The 18,133-nt window shown below is 35.3% G+C and overlaps 1 protein-coding gene across 6 annotated transcripts in view; it reads right to left on the bottom strand.

Moving 5' to 3' along the window:
- The window catches only part of NOX4 (NADPH oxidase 4), a 179,319-nt gene that overhangs the window by 13,297 nt on the left and 147,889 nt on the right, over positions 1-18,133 (bottom strand). For all 6 annotated transcript variants that reach the window (XM_049099071.1, XM_035703753.2, XM_035703754.2 and 3 more), the window contains 4 exons: positions 17,064-17,183; positions 15,010-15,118; positions 6,579-6,647; positions 5,053-5,153 (listed from right to left, as the gene is read on the bottom strand). In XM_049099071.1, coding sequence (XP_048955028.1) covers positions 5,053-5,153; positions 6,579-6,647; positions 15,010-15,118; positions 17,064-17,183 — 399 coding nt within the window. The remainder of the gene's footprint in view (positions 1-5,052; positions 5,154-6,578; positions 6,648-15,009; positions 15,119-17,063; positions 17,184-18,133) is intronic.

Raw genomic sequence — 18,133 nt, 5'->3', positions numbered from 1 at the left:
ACAAATCAAAACCACAATGAGATACCACCTCACACCAGTGAGAATGGGGAAAATTAACAAGGCAGAGAGGATGCGGAGAAAAGGGAACCCTCTTGCACTGTTGGTGGGAATGTGAACTGGTGCAGCCACTCTGGAAAACTGTGTGGAGGTTCCTCAAAGAGTTAAAAATAGACCTGCCCTACGACCCAGCAATTGCACTGCTGGGGATTTACCCCAAAGATACAGATGCAATGAAACGCCGGGACACCTGCACCCCGATGTTTCTAGCAGCAATGTCCACAATAGCCAAACTGTGGAAGGAGCCTCGGTGTCCATCGAAAGATGAATGGATGAAGAAGATGTGGTCTATGTATACAATGGAATATTACTCAGCCATTAGACGACAAATACTCACCATTTGCTTCAACGTGGATGGACCTGGAGGGTATTATGCTGAGTGAAGTAAGTCAATTGGAGAAGGACAAACATTATATGGTCTCATTCATTTGGGGAATATAAATAATAGTGAAAGGGAATATAAGGGAAGGGAGAAGAAATGGGTAGGAAATATCAGAAAGGGAGACAACATAAAGACTCCTAACTCTGGGAAACGAACTAGGGGTGGTGGAAAGGAAGGAGGGCGGGGGGTGGGGGTGAATGGGTGACGGGCACTGAAGGGGGCACTTGATGGGATGAGCACTGGGTGTTATTCTGTATGTTGGAAAATTGAACACCAATAAAAAATAAATTTATTATTAAAAAAATAAAATTAAAAAAATAAAATAAAATAAAATTTTAAATCTTCAAAAAGAAAAAAAATTGAACCATTCAGCTTATCCCACCAAAACCCAAAGACAAACAAAAAACATAATGTGCTTTTCATGAAAATGAGAAAGCACTGAGTCATTTTGCCTGTTTGTATACATTTCTGTCAATACTGCATTACAATAAGATACCATTACGTTCTTCACAGGGCAATTATAAAGTTTGTTTTTCAATTTTTACAGACTTCCTAAAGGCTTCTCTTAAATATTTCACAACAAAATTATCACTTTAAAAGTACCCAGATATCTATATAATTTTTTTTTTACATTTTGTATTTTAGTTGTTAACTAATTTAACTCCAGCAGATTTCTATGTAATTTGAGGAGTTCTACAATGTTCTTTTTACTAACAATGAGATCTTGTAACTTTTTCAAGATCTACACTTAATCCCTGCAACCCTATTTGCATTAAATTTGCATTAGGTTGCTGCAATCCAACAATCATCTAGAGATTTATTTACAAAAACTTTGCTGATATGGGAAGAAATAGATGCTATACAGAGAATGTTGTTTGGGGTCAGATGTTGGGAACTAGTCCGATAAATGCTCAATATATTTGTGCATGTTTTCCTATTATGCCAATTTTTTTTCATGCAGATTTGTAAGTTTGGGATCTTATAATTATGACAGCTTGTTCACTTCTTGAAATACAGACCAGAAAGTTTGATTGACTTGCCTGAGGGACACAGATCAAATAAATGTTAGACAGCAAACCTATGTATTCTTAATCCATATTATTTTAAAACACCATAAGGAAGGAGAATGTAGACATGGTCTCAGATATTTCATCCAATCCCAGCATAATAGCTCTCTACTCCACAGACCACATAAACTTAATCCTTTATTTCTCCTTTGTACAATGCATAAATTTGATTAATTTATGATCTGATATACATTTTTATTATAAATAATAGGAAAATAGGCTTTGGTTTAGTATAATAAAAAATGTCCTGTTATCTTAGTAAATACTGAGTGACTTACAAAATAATATTTACAAAATCTTTTTATGTTTTTGAAAAATTAGTATACACTTTTAGTATATGGGAGTTAACATTCTGCTGTAATATACATGGTGAACATGATGGTTGCTTGGAACATTTCACTGTCCTCAAGAGGGACATGGTAAAATAAAATTGCTATTCTTTCTACTTGCGACCATGCTCTGCTGTAAATAAAGCACATTGAACTTTATAGTCAGAAGAGAGGGTTCATTCTGAATTGGACTCATTAACCAGAGCTTGAGATAAATCATTATCTTTTGGCTCCTAGCTTCTTCACTTGTAAAATAATGATGAAAGCAGGGTGACTTCAAAAGCTCCTTCACTTTCCTTGATCATACCATTACACAACTCATTTTCTGAATTTAAAAGAGCCACATGAGGAAGGAACCACCTCATACAGGTATGTAAAATAAATTGAGTATAAATTGACTCAGCCTTTTGGATTTGATAGGACACTATCTAAATGTACATACTCTTTGAGCCAGCAATTCCATTTCAAGGGGCCTAACCTACTGCAATACTCCCACAAGAGCATGAGAAAGTATGTGCAAAGATAATGGCCATAGCACTGTTTGCAACAATGAAGGACTGGAGGTAACATATATATCCATAAATAGGGTAGCAATGATCATGTTATCCATATTCTAGAATACTGTGATGCAGAATTGCATGGAAATTAACCATGAGCAATATGTGTGTATCTGAAAAAGACTACATTGAAAAATTCTATATTAGAGATTCATTCAACTTTTGTTAAAAAATCAAAGTTCATATTTTCAGTATATAGGTTTTAAATATATATAAGTAAATATCTACATGCACATATATGTGAATATATACTTTTATAAGTATACATGTGTATCTCTACATATTCTTTCAGTAATTTATGTACACATGGTTAATGTACAACAAAAATTTTACACCTATAATGAGGACTTCTCTTTAAATAGCACCTTTTAAAAAATAATAAAAATAATAAATAGCACCTTTTTTCTAGTTAATGAACTCTTAAGATGTTGACCTAATTCTTTTCCTAAATATGCCACGTAAAAATTCTTTAAAAATAATGCATTTTAGGTGCCTGTATAGAGCAAATACACAAAATGAAAGTGTTGTACAAAATGTCAACAGTAGATGGTACACACTTGCTCTTCTTAAACCAGCTTTGCTGTTTGAAGAAAATGAACAACAACCAAATAAACATACAAAACCCATCTAAATCATGAACAGTTTAACAAATGAGAATTCTTAAGAAATAATGAAATAAATCAATAATCCCAATCTAATTTCTTATAAGTGATCTTCTACCGTTGCAGAGTTTGGTTGCAGAATTGAGTAAAAACAATGGTAACAACAAAATTCCAAAATTTTCATCACTATACCATAAAAACTACTAACTGAATGCTTGTCAGAAGTCAGCTGAATATCATTAAAGGAGTCTGTGGTGCATAACGAGACCCAGCTTAGTACGACCCTATTATCACGTTTAGGTGGATGATACTGGAGAAAGATGGGAAAAGAATATAACCAAAGTTACAGTGACAGTTTTTTAATTCTATAAATTCACCTTTAACAAGGGCCCTACTTATGACAAAGGACCTCTGTTTCAAAATAATCCTTCCCTCTTTAACTCAAAACTACTTCATCATGAGAAGGGAAATCCAGAAGTGGTCTCAAACAAAGCTGCAATCTTACTTTCAGCAATAGCTATATTCTTTTTAAAATTTCACTCCTGGGCGGGGCACATGGGTGGCTCAGTGGTTGAGCATCTGCCTTCAGCTCAGGGAGTGATCCGTGATCCCAGGAACAAGTTCCACATCGGACTCCCTGTAGGGAGCCTACCTCTCCCTCTGCCTATGTCTCTGCCTCTCTCTCTGTGTCTCTCATGGATAAATAAATAAAATCTTTAAAAAAGTAGCATAAAATAAAATAAAATTTCACTCCTGGGGCTCCACACCATAATTCCTAAAACAAAATCTCTGAAGATGGCCAAGGGCCTTGATGAATCAGTGGATCTTTCAATAAATCATATTCATTCATGAGTTCATGACTTGAAGCTTATTTAGAACTCTTCATCCAATAAGCTTCCTCATCTATTTATAAATATCCTTTTTATATTTATAAAAATGTAGGTTTTAAATTATGAACTGACCAACTAGAAGAGCCATAGGGTCAAAGGAAATTTAAAAAAATTCAATCTTCAATTTATGTACATTCTTACTGCAGAAGTATATTTACTTAAGCAACAAAAAGATGGTTCATTCCAATGTAAAAACATATTTAATTTTGATAAATTCTACAGGATAAATAAGATAGAAATACAAGCTTAAGTAGAAAAAATAATGTAAAATTTCCACCTGCTAATGAAAGCTCATTTGTATATCTTTCCAAATATATGAGGTTGGTATAAAAAACCTGATATTTTTATTCCAGTAGACATGCTTAGAGAGTTATATTAATTTCAAGATGTCAACATGTGCAATATGTTAGACATTAGAGCTTCCCAACTATTTGAACTTTTGATGAAACTATTTCAATGCCAAATTTAAAATGTATGAGTGTATATATGGTTTTCAAAGCACTTCTACAATTCTTGTAGGCCATTGCCCTGAACTACAAGTTTACAGAAGACAAGAGGGTTGGCTAGTCTATGCCCTAAAGTGAATGCTCTCCTTCAACAGTATTTGCTTCAAATCATAGACATATATCCCATAGTGCTAAGCCTCTTCATATAATTATAGCTTCCAAGAAAAAAAATTATGTTTGGAAATACTCCTGTTTTAGAGACTATATATGACAAACTAAGGGCTTTTAAGAATTTATTAATTCTTGTAAAAAAGTTCAAAAATCTGATTTTAAGTGCATTCATTGTTAGAACTGCTGGTAGAGCTCCTTTGTTTGCTAACATGATTTTGAAAAGTTTTTCCAATGATCATCTGATACATGATATCAGAATGAATATCCATTTTAATATGGGTCCATGCAAATTTGAAAGTAGGTTGGAGAGTATTACTCATAAATACTTTAATAGACTTTTTTAAAGCCAATTTTTAATTATTGATGTTAAAGATATGTGAGGTGGTCCCTGCGTTGCCTACTCCTTTGCTAGTGATAATTGAGTGTTTAAGTGACTTTGTAATTTGTAAACCCATTCCCAAATTTGTCTTTAAAAACTACATGTGATAACTTGAGAATATTTTAATTTGATCCTTAGCCATATGGCAAATTTCCTGAGCACTAGTACTTACCCTCTGTTACATTTTGCTATTTCATCAAACAGAAGTTTCCACCGAGGACGTCCAATAAAAAGTCTTGAATTCAGTGCTTGATATTTTTCTCCAATTATCTTCTGCCAAAAAGAAAGCACTATATTTTATATGACCCAGAATTGGATGAATAACCCATTTCTCTAACATCATTTCTACTGGTGCTGTGGTTTCCTACCAAATTGCTGTGATATCAAGACTATAAGTATTAAATGGCAAGCAATTAAGTACAGTCATTTTGAAGCATCATTTCCTTCCTCTTTTCCTTTAAAATTCATTATCTTCTTGAATGCCATTATTACAAATGGCTGATTTTCCTAGACTTCAGTTAGTTGCTTCATTTTTAACAACTGCAATGTTAAAGAATGCATTTTAACTGCCTACCCTCAAAATGGGTGCAGCACAGTAACTTTATTGAAGTGTTTTTACACTGCAAATACAGTTGTCTTATTTGGTTCATTATATGAGTAAAATACTACAAATTGTCATCATAAATTTGGGGAAATGATCCCAGACAAGACAGTCTAAGACAGAAGAGCTCTAAATCTTGGGTCTATAAACAAATAGCTTCTAATGGGCTGGCGTTTGCAATGAACAGAATATTAGATCTGGATCAACAATGAAGGGTCAGTGAGAAGAGGGGACAAGTGTCTGAGTCCCAGGCTGACAAACTGAGAACCAATGCGATTTATGCTCCATACCTTAATTATAACCATACCATGAAGAATAATGATATTGACTTGCTTCACGAGAATAGTAAAATGAAATAATTTTTTACATACCAAGTAAGGTAGAAATATGACTCCAAAAATAGGGTTAGATTAGTTTTGAAGTAACTGACAAGCATTCATGTTTTGTATCCAAAATATTATGGAAAATGTATAATGGAAAATACTAAAATAAAACTTGCGAAAGCATTCATGCCCAGATTTACACACCTACGTAGCACTTCAGTGTCATCTGTAAACATCAGTTTCTTCATCTATAACATGAGTATAGCACTATCATCTTGGCACTATCTACCTCTTGGATCTGTTGGAATTACACAAGATAATGAATATGAAATGCTTAGCACAGTGTGTTGCACAGTAAGAAAATAACACGTGATGGATACTACTACATTTTTAGTTTCCCTTAAAGAAAAATAAGCTTAACTACATATGACCTTATCTTGTCTCTGCACATAAAAATTCCCCTCGATGAACATAATCATGAGACTCTTCACTTATGGTCCTATCTCTAGAGGTAAAGAATTTGAAACAACAGTGAAAAGGAGAGATGAATGCAAAGGTCTGTACTAGCTCCCTGTGAGGAGGACAAATGAAAGGCAGAACACAGTTGGCTTCAAGGACAAGCCATGGGTTTTTTGGACACACTCCAAAAGAGGCCTTCCTCTGGGAAACTTCTCTTTGAACCACCTGCAGAAATTTTCTTCCAGCACAGCCCCTACTGTAAATCTTCTATTATCAAGAGGCCTGTTTAATTTATAAAAACATCTAACTACATACCTGTATCCCATCTGTTTGACTGAGGTACAGCTGGATGTTGACATAGTCAGGTCTGTTCTCTTGCCAAAACTGAGAGGACATAAAAGTAAATAGACATGAGAATTTTCTCTGTATGCTCAGACTGTCTCCTATTCTAACATATGTGATTCTACAGTTTAAGATGTATCTTGTCTAATCACAGTCAACATTTACAAGCAATATACATACCAGATGCTAATATTAATAACCTGTGCCTCCTGACAGAATTAGTGTAAGCAGTAGGAGGAAGAGCGATAAGGGAAGAGTAGATGGTAGTAGTATAAGAGAATAATTCTGTTATCTTTATCGATACAAAATCAAGCATACTAAATACAACATTGATATTCCCTGAAATCCTTCCATATACATCTTAATTTATTCTCCAAGAGTCTCTAAATTATGGCCAAGAGCTCACTCATAAAGAATATGATTTAAAAAAAAAAAAAGGAAACCACAATAGTATATAATATGTATGCTAGGAATCACAAAAAAAAACAAAACAAATAAAAACAAAGACAAAAGGCTCAGTTCCTGTTTCTGCCTTGCTACTTCTCAGCACTGGTTTTCCTTGTACAAAAATGTATGGGGCAGGAAATACCACCTGTCAAAGAAAAAATAGTCTGGAAAAATTCTCAAACATTTCAATACCTTGAAAAGTAAAATAAGAAAAATATTATCTGGAGGAAAATAAACTCAACAAAGGTGGTAAAAGAGTTGTTGTCATCCCTATATGCTTCTTTTTTTCCTTTTTCTTTTCATTCAAAAATCAACCTACTAATAATTGACCTGATTCTGACTGGCTCCTGACTTCTCAAATCTATTCTTTTAAAAATATTTTTGCACCCAAAACTAATGTTACACTATATGTTAATTAACTGGAATTTAAACAAAAACTTAAATTTTTTTTAAATTTTAAAATATTAAAAAAATATTACATAAATATTATTTGAAATAGTTAAAAATTTATATATTTTTTAATTTTTATAAGTATTTTTCTTAGGGCTTCCTTTCACCACCCTGACATAAAGAGAAGCTGAAAGATAAGGACCAAGCATCAAAAGTGGAAGAAGAGGAGAGGAACACAGCAGCATGGTGGGCTCCTTAGAGAACCAGAGAGGAGGTGCGAGGTATGGATCTGAGTGTCTGAGGTGACAGGACTTTTTCAAAAGCCTAACCATTTCTTGAGCATAAATTGGCATACTGGGCTTGCTTGAGATGGTAAGGTTTTGCTGGACTTTATTGCAGCAAGATCAACTGATTTAAAGTACTGTTTCTGTATAGTGTAATGATGTTCTTAGCAGCATTATCTACAAAGCCAAATTATGGAAACAGCCCAAGTGTCCATCGATTGATGAATAAAGACACGGTGTATATATGTACAATTGAATATTACTCAGCCACCAAAAAGAATGAAATATTGCCATTTTTAATGATGTGGTTAGAGCTAGAGTCTTATGTTAAATGAGGGAAGTTAGATAAAAACAAATACCATATGATTTCACTCACTTAAGAAACAAAACAAATGAGTAAAGGGGAAAAAAGGGAGAGACCAAACATGAAACAGACTTTTATCTATAGAGAATAAACTGATGGTTACCAGAGGGGAGGTGGGACACAGGGAAGGGTGAAATAGGTGATGGAGATTAAGGAGCGCACTTGTTGTGATGAGCACTGGGTGATATATGGAAGTGTTGAGTCACTAAGGCGTATTCCTGAAACTGTATGTTGTATGTTAGCTGTATGTAGCTAACTGGAATTTAAATAAAAAACAAAAGTAAATAAATAAATAAAGTAAAATGAAATTTTAAAAATGACATATTGTGACTCAAAGTAGAAGTTTCAGGAATGCAAAAAAGTCACATTGTAAATGGGGGGGTGGGTGGTGACTAAGCAGGGTTTCATCAGCCCTCTGGCACCTCTGAGCCCCCTGCAGGTAGCTGACTTATTCTGTTGCCACCACTATCTGGTCCTGAGACTTCTAATGAGTTACTGACTCATCTAGGCCTCCATTTTTTTCATTAGGACAATGATGATGGGGTTGAATGCTATCATCCCCCAGATCTCTTTTCAGATCAAAAATGATACAATTTCTGACAGGTGTAAACTCTATAAAATCCCAATAAAGACATAGTTTACTTTTAAGGGTGATGTGATGATTCTCAGCTCCCATAATATTCTTAAAATACTAAGTTATATCCAAATGCTGCCTCAAGTTAAATCCAAATGCTAAATTCATTCTTAGGTCCTTTCTGAATTGAATCAGGGTTTATGAATTTTAATTGTGAAGAAATAGGAATTTCTAGATGCCAGTAATGAATAATAGCACCTCACAAAACACATGGCTTGCATTGATTCTTGTCTTAAATGAACAGGATGCTGTTCTGAAATCAGTCCTACGACTCCTGCAACTGTTTGGTGTCCACGGCCCCAAGAGCTATGCAAATTTGGATAATGTGGGACACTGGTTTGCTCAGCGGTTGAGCGCCTGCCTTCAACCCAGGGTATGATCCTCAAGTCCCAGGATCGAGTCCCACATCAGGCTCCCTGCATAGAGCCTCCTTCTCTCTCTGCCTATGTTATGTCTGTCTCTCTCTCCCTCTCTGTCTTTCTCTCTCTATGTCTCTCATGAATAAATAAATAAAATCTTTACCAAAAAAATTTGGATAGTGTTTTTTAATGATTTCAATGTCTCCACTTTAACTTACCACTCACTGAAGACAATGATATCTATGAAAGGCACGATTTTCTCCAAATAAAGGAACAGTGAAAAAATAGGTATGTGGATCAACACAATCTTGCAAATAGACAAGGCTTGTAGGATCATGCACAAATATTATGTTTTTCATTTTCATTTCTCCTGCCTATACTTCTACTTATTTTTCTCACAAATAAAAAATAACAGGATGTGAGTCCTGGGAGGAATTTTACAGATTACTAGGAATCACAGCAATTATTTATTAAATGCTTTCAAAATGATAGATACTTTAGATATATGTTAAGGGTAAGTCTCACATTGGGTTTCAAGTGCTATTAGCCTCCTTCACAAATTGGAAGCATAAATCAGGTTTATAGAGGCTAAGTGATTTATCCAAGGACTCGCAGTTCATAGGAAGTAGAATCACTGTTCCATTGTAAATGACAGATTCCAAATGCCTGATGCAGCCCTGATCCCTTATTTTGATTTTCCCAACATGACCTACAGAGGTGAAGTGACTTGAAGCAAGTCACATCGTTAGATATTGGCAGAGCTGGTACAGGATCACCTGACACCTGGCCCTGCACTCTTCAATCACCAGGTTGGACAATCTGGCCAAGCAAGATCTACCTAAGACTCAATTTTTTCATCATTGCAGATAGTCTGACACCAAGACAGAGCGACTAGGGCAACTAAGATAGGTTTGTCCTAGGCATTCTAGAATGATGTGAAAGACCTCACAGCTAGAACAAGATTGAAAGACTATATTTTCATTTGATTTTCAAAAACAGTTTTACCTGCCTTTACACAGACTGTAGGCAACATCACTATGCTTTATTGCTGTTGATCTCTTTCTTTCTTTCTTTCCCCTCACTCATTCTCTCTCTCTCTCTCTCTCTCTCTCTCTCTCACACACACACACACACACACACACACACACACACACACTGAGCTTGGTAACACAGTTACAAACACATCATCCTCAGAGGCACAACTGAAAGACCAGTGTTCATCCTGCTGATGCCAAAAATCAAAACAGATGCAGAGGTGTGAGTAGAAGATAATCATCACTGTATTATTTATACTAGTTTTAGGGTTTTATATTATTTACTCCATGGAATTCTAAAGGTAAACCACATCCATCAAAAAAACTTGAAATGGAAAGAATACATAAATCTTAAAGATTCAACTCCTGTGAAGGTCCAGCCACTTAACATTCTTTTCTTCTCTTTATTCCTTTCCTTCCCTACTACTTCCCTTAGAAAGCATCTGTTATTCAAATGTGCCTGTCCACATCTTGGATCCTTTCATTAAAAAAAAAAGTACAGGTTCTGTATATCAGTTCAAGAAAGATTAAAAATTAGAAAAACAAAGGTAGAATTAGGAAATCCCAGAAATAATATAACTGGTCAATAATCACAGGAAGAGAGGTTTAACCCCACTAGCATTGAGGAGAAAACAGAATGAGATCTCACTGTTTGAGACTGGCAGAAATTTAAGATATCGGTAATAAAAGATTTTAGAATAAATGTCTCTCATACTCTTTGGTATGGAAGCTGTTTTATTCTCTCTGGAGAGTGTTTTGTCAGTACACATTAAAAATTTAAATTCATTCACAACCTCCTCATGACCTCTGACTTAGAAAGTAGTCTTGAGGATCAACCCAGGAAAAAATACAAATTTGAGAGTAGTGATTTTGCTCTACTTGAAAGTTTTTTCTCTGTTAGCCTCAAAGACAGAACTCCCTCATGGTTTTCCTCCCACCTTCCTGGCCAGTCTGACTGATCTTTGTTGACTCTTACTCATCTTTGAGCCTTCAGAAATTGCAGCATGCCAGAGCTTGGTGTTTTCACACACACTTCTAAGATCTACACTTAGATCAATCTTGCTCAAATCCTTTCAATGGCTTCTCATCCCTCCCTTTATTTTCCCCTCCTGATTCAGCAGGTCCCAGATCAGTCCCAGGAATCTGTACTTTTTTAAAAAAAATTGTGGTCAAATATACATAACAAACTTTAACTGTTTTTTTAAGTATGCAGTTCAGTGGCATTAAATACACATTGTTGTGTAGCCATCACTACCATCCATCTCCAGAATCTCGTCATTTTTTTAAACTGAAACTCCATACCCATCAAATAATAATGCACTATTCACGTCCCCTGAGTCCCTGGCACCCACCAGGGACTGACTGTATCTATGAACTAGAACTCTCCATATCTTGTATAAATAGAATCATACAATATTTGTCCTTTTATGTCTGATTTAATTCACTTAGTATAACGTTTTCGAGGTTCATACATATTCTATGTCTCAGAATTTCATTCTCTTTAAGGTTGAAATATTATTCCATTATACGTATATGCCACATTTTCTTTATCCATCACCAGGCGTTTGGGTTGTTTGGCTATTGTGAATAATGCTGCTATGAATATCAGTATACAAAAATCTGTTCAAATCTCTGCTTTCAGTTCTTTTGGGTATATCTCTAGAACCTATTTTTTTTTTTTTTTTGCATAAAATCCAAAGACCTTTTGTAATCCACTTCCTCCCCCAGGAAAGCATACATACCACCTGATTGCTTCTCTTACTACTTGTCCCCTTGCTTACTCTGGTTTGCCCACACAGATTTCTTTCATCTTCCTCCTAGCATACTACTGTATCAGAGCCCCAGCCTGTGAGTTGGGTCCCTTTCTCCACAAGATTTCCACCTAGTCTGCTCATTCACCTCACTCAGGTCTCTGCTCAAATATTATTTGGGGAGGAATGCATTCCCAATTATACAATATAAATTAGCATGTCCTTGATGGTTTACTTTCTGTTGCTTTATCCACTTTCCTTCCTTGCCCTAATCAGAATCAGACATCCTGGGCAGCCCTGGTAGCTCAGCGGTTTAGCGCCGCCTTCAGCCCAGGGTAGGATCCTGGAGACCCAGGATTGAGTCCCATGTCACGCTCCCTGCATGGAGTGGAGCCTGCTTCTCCCTCTACCCGTGTCTCTGCCTCTCTCTATGTCTCTCATGCATAAATAAATAAAATCTTAAAAAAAAAAGAATCAGACATCCTATTTATTTATTAGTTTGTTGTCTATCTTCCCCACTTAGGATGTAAATCACATGAGATCAAAAAATTGTTTTTCATTTTGTTGTTCTCCAATGTTGCTCCATGTCCTACAAGAGTTTGTGATTCATAGCAGGCAATGAGTGAATTTTTGATGAGTGACAGAATGACTGAATAAATGAGTATCTGCATAGAAAGACACATATGAGGGGCACCTAGGTGGCTCAGTGGTTGAGCATCTGGCTTTGGCTCAGGGCATGATCCCAAGGTCCTGGGATCAAGTCCTGCAAAAGGCTCCCTGGAGGGAGCCTGCTTCTCCTTCTGCCTATGTCTTCTCTTTCTTGGTGTCTCTCATGAATGAATAAATAAAATCTTAAGACAAACAAACAAACAAACAGACACATAGGATATTCATTGTAGTCTTTTTTTTTTAGATTTTAAATATATATATATATATATACATATATTTATTTATTTATTTATTTATTTATTTAGATACTGCACGAGCAGGGGGTGGGGCAGAGGGAGAGGGAGAGAGAGAATCACAATTAGACTCCATACTCAGCATGGAGCCCAACTTGGGGCTCGATCCCATAACCTTCAGATCATGACCTGAGCTGGAAACAAGAGTCGGACTCCTGACTGAGCCACTGAGGGACCCCATAATTGCAGTGTTCTTTATAATAAAAAAGTAAATATCCATCATTGAGGAATGGTTAAATTACTAAGTGCTTCCATAATACAAAATATAGCAATAAAAAGAATGAGGTAACTTTATACATACTATTATTAAAAATGTTCAAGACATAGTGATAAGTTTAAAATAAGCAATTCAGGGGCACCTGGGTGGCTCAGTGGTTGAGCATCTGCCTTTGGCTCAGATTGTGATCCCAGGGTCCTGGGATCGAGTCCTGCATTAGGATCCCTGCAGGAAGCCTGCTTCTCCTTCTGCCTGTGTCTCTGCCTCTCTCTGTGTGTCTCTCATGAGTAAATAAAATCTTTAAAAATCAAAAAATATAAATCGATAAATAAGCAATTCATAGAGCAATACAAATAGTATGGTAGAATTTATAGAACACTTGTGAGTTTCCTCTTGATTGGGTGGGGAAAGTAGTATGGGAGAATTTGGTTTATCTGAATTATTTGACAGTTTTCCAAAGAAGGCATACAAATGGCCAAGAGACACAGGAAAAACTGCTCAATATTACTAATCGTTGTGGAAATGAAAATCAAAATCACAATGAGGTATCACTTCACATCTGTCAAAATGGCTAGTAACAAAAAGAAGTAAAAGTGTTGGTAAGAATGTGGAGAAAAGAGAATCCTCATGTACTATTGGTGGAAATGCAATCACTGTGGAAAACAGTATAGAGGTGCATTAAAAAATTAAGAATGGAAATACCGTATGGTCCAGTAATTCCACTACTGGATATTGACCCACAGAAAATGAAAACACTAATTTGAAAAGATATATGCACACCTATGTTTATTGCAGCATTATCTACAACAAGCAAGATAAGGAAACAACCTACGTGTTTACTGATATATGAATGGATAAAGAATATATATGTATACACACACACAAAAGAAATAAATCTTGTCATTTGCAATAATATGGATTGACCTAGAGGGTATTATGTTAAGTGAAATACATCAGAGAAAGACAAATACTGTATTATTTCACTTATATGTAGAGTCTAAAAAACAAAACAAACACACATACAGAAATAGGGTCATAAATACAGAGAACAAACCGGTTCTCAAAAGGAAGGGGGGCAGGGGGATGGATGAACCAGGTGAAAGGGACTGAGAGGAACAAACTTCCAATTATGAAATGAGTAAGTCACAAGGATGAAAATTACAGCATAGGGTATATAGTCAATAATATTATGATAACTTCATATGGTGACAGATTATAACTACATGTGGTGAGTGGTCTGTAATGTGTAATGGTTGATTCATTATGTAGTACACCTCAAACTAATATACTTCTGTATGTCAAGTATACTATGATTTACAAGAAAAAGGAAAAAAATGCAGCAAATATGCCTATGTATTGCTTGTATAATTTGAAAAAATAAAGATACATATATCAATAAACAAAGGGTTACGTGTAAGACAAATGAAGAATGCCTGTTTTTATCTCTGTAAGAAATAAAATTTAGAATTTATGATTTTTGAAATTCTGCCAGAGTGCCAAAAGTCTGGTGATGGTCCATTTGTAATACGAAAGGTGGAAATAAGAGATTAGTGCTGACAGAAAAAAGTATGGAAAGTATAGTAGCCAATATCTGCTGATTGCCCCGTCTTGTCTTCCGTCACCACCCCATATGCAGACATCATCAGCCATATGCCTGTAGTTCTATGTTAAAATACTCTATGCTAACAAATATTAGCATTTTTATGTAAAACATATCATAGATATACACACATTCAGTTGATACCTGAAAATATGTGTACTAAATTATTAATATGCTCTGTCTCTACTTTTAAGTTTAAGAGACTTTTTTCCCCTTCTTTCAACTTATCTCCATTATTTTCTGGTTTATTCTACGGCAAGCATTGATTGCTTTTGTAATTAGAAAAAAAATAATTTAAAGTTTAAATAATGTAAAAAATTTAATTTAAAAAATTGCAAAAGTCAAAACAAACCCAATTTTACCTTGTTATGTAAGACACAGAGTAAGTCTGCAAACCAGCGGAAGGACTGGATGTCTCTGCACACCCAAATAAAATACAGTCTTCTAAGCTTGTATGGTTTCCAGTCATCCCTTTAAAATTAAAAGAACACTATGGTGATGAGGATGGCAAAAAAAGTTAAGAATCCCTGTATCTTTGAAAATTTGCTTTTTATTTACTAATGAAAAACCAGTCATTTATTTTTATCATTTTTATCATTTGTCATTGCACTTACCATAAGTCCCAAATGAATTTAAAATGTAATGTACTGATTCAAGAGCACGATATACTCCATGAGTTAAAGTGTTTATATTTGTGGCTATTACATGCATATCACCTATTTTCAGTTGAACGCAAGAAACTAAACTCCTGGATGAGACTATGAGCCCTGTGTCTCAGAAAGTTCTGTATTTTCAGTAAATTCTATCACTCAGCCGGGCTCCAGTGATCATTAGTTCATGCCCCTGCCTCCAGGCAAAATGAGCCAAGACCATTACAGAAAGCTGGTTGTTTATCCCCTTCTTAATAAACATTAAAGAGATGTAACAGTCACCTACTATGTAATGCATTCCAGTGACTCGTAATTCCAAGTCTGGATTCCTATTTATAATTATGAAGTCAGCCTGAGGTTAAGAAAATATTTTCTCTTTTTCTCAACTTTAAATATGTCTGAATAACTCACAGTATGTTTTCAGAAACAAATGATTTTTGGCTTGAAATATGGTTATTTTTCTAAGAACCTCCAAAAAGTCCCAAATTTGTAACAAGTATTTAAAATTGAAATAAAATATCATTCAAACACATCATTTCAATTTTATTATTTCCTTTTTTAGCACTCTATAAAAGACTTTTAATGCAAATTGTGCCTTCTCGAAAGATGAACAGAATAGATTTGAGAATAATTTCCTACTGTTGTTTTGCTTGTGATTTCATGACAATATTAATCCATTAAGTTTTGCTTATAATCCTAGAACTAAAATAACTGCAAAAGTATTTCCTACGTAAGCAAGCTTACATTTGAAAGTTCTATTCTCCAGTCTGTTATAAATTTGCTGAGTAACAGACCAAGTAATCATGTGCTCATTCGTCATCTCCCCAGCAAAGCTTTTCCTGACCATATGGCTACAATGACCCTGGCCCTTTATTCCAATATCCATTAATCTCTCTCTTCTTTTTATCAGAGTTCTAATACTTTCTGAAATACTGTTAATTATGAATTTCTTACTGGTTTATTATCTGAATATAAGCTTTTTAAGGGCAGGGACTCTGTTTTATTCATAGCTGTCCCTATAGGATGGATTGGCATACAGGTGCTTAACAATATTTGCTGACAGAATGGATAAGGAGTGCCCCTTACCATTTATGAGGAAGAATAGGAATGAAGGCTGGTGTAATGGCTTTAAGAGGGCAGAGGAATGCCTGCTTATGATACTTTACAAGACACCATGCTGAAAGCCATCGACCACACAATGAGAATCCTTGAATTATTACCCTCATCTATCAGTAAATGGAATCCCATGAACAACAAGTATAGTAGTCCCTCCTTATCTGTGGTTTCACTTTCTGTAGTTTTAGTTACCCATGGTCATCCATGGCTGGGAAGCAGATGATTCTCCTCACTTCATATCATCACACAGGCATTTTATAATCTTACCTCATCACAAGAAGAAGGGTGAGTACAGTACAATATGATATTTTGAGGAAGAGAGACACCACACTCACATAGCTTTCCTCATAGTATATTGTTATAATTGCTCTGTTTTATTAGTTATTGTTGTTAATTTTTTACTGTGCCTAACTTATTAGTAAAACTTTACCACAGACATGTATGTATAGGAAAAAATATAATGTATGTAGGGTTCAGTGCTATCTGCAGTTTCAGGCATTCACTGGGGATCTTGGAACATACTCCCTATGCATAAGACGGAGGGTTACTGTAGATTAATGTTATGAGGAATGACCTCATACTAAAAGAGGGATGTTTGAAATAGTGACAGTTCTCTATTTCAACTAATAAAATGGATCAAAATGACATACAGCAGGGTGTTGAGTATTGATGCAAATGGAGTTACTCCAATGCCTCCAGCCACACAGAGGCTAACCTCGTAGTTCAATGATTCCTCAAATGGACTCCCAAATGGACCATCAATGTATAGCCTGTGAAGAAGGCAGATAAAGGTGGGGAAAGTTAAAAGAAGTTAAATTAATTCTCTGTGATATACACCAAACATGTTGATTCTAATTTCTAGGCTTTCTATGGCTCAGGCCTTATTTCATTGCTCTCATACTGATAAACCTAAATGAATACAAAATGCTGTGTATGAACTCTCAAAATTAAAACAAGTACATCTATTTCTCAGTCTTCCCTTTTTGAGGCAAACATTAATTAAAAGTATAGAGAAGTGTATATAGGACCATGACAGATAACTAAGGAGAAGGTAAAGCTCTGATTGTCTCATTGCTTTATTAAGTCTAAATTCAATAAATAAGGTTTTCTTCAATGGCAAAGTCAGTAGCAGAAATATGTACTGAAACATTTACTCTGTGAACAGAAAAGTAATAGAAAAAAAGAAAGAAAGAAAGAAAGAAACTGTTTCCCTCTTGCCCTAGTAAGGTTTGTTAGTATAGAAATAACTGGAGAACAATATCAAAGAAGTCTCTACTTCCTTGGGATTGTATATTTAACTGTGTGCGTGTATGTGTGTGTGCGTGTGTGTGTGAAAAATTCTTAACTACAACAGAACCTGCTAATTGTTCATTCAATATTTCCCTTCTATTCTTTCTTGAGATATGTTTTTTAAAGATTTTGTTTCTTCACGAAAGATACCCAGAGAGAGAAAAAAGAGAGAGAGAGAGAGAGAGAGAAGCAGAGACACAGGCAGAGGGAGAAGCAGGCTCCATGCAGGGAGCCTGACGTGGGACTTGAACCTGGTTCTCCAGGATCAGTCCCTGGGCTGAAAGCGGCGCTAAACCGCTGGGCCACCCCGGCTCCCTTCCATTCTTTCTTAATAACAAAACATTAATTTATATTCAGGGAAGCAAAGTGCTCAAAACACTACATTTCCCAAACCCCATTGCATTTATTTTCACTGTGTGACTATGTTCTG

The sequence above is a fragment of the Canis lupus genome, chromosome 21, assembly GCF_003254725.2.
Source record: "Canis lupus dingo isolate Sandy chromosome 21, ASM325472v2, whole genome shotgun sequence".
Taxonomy (NCBI): Eukaryota; Metazoa; Chordata; class Mammalia; order Carnivora; family Canidae; genus Canis; species Canis lupus.
This window is presented reverse-complemented; position numbering and strand designations above follow the sequence as displayed.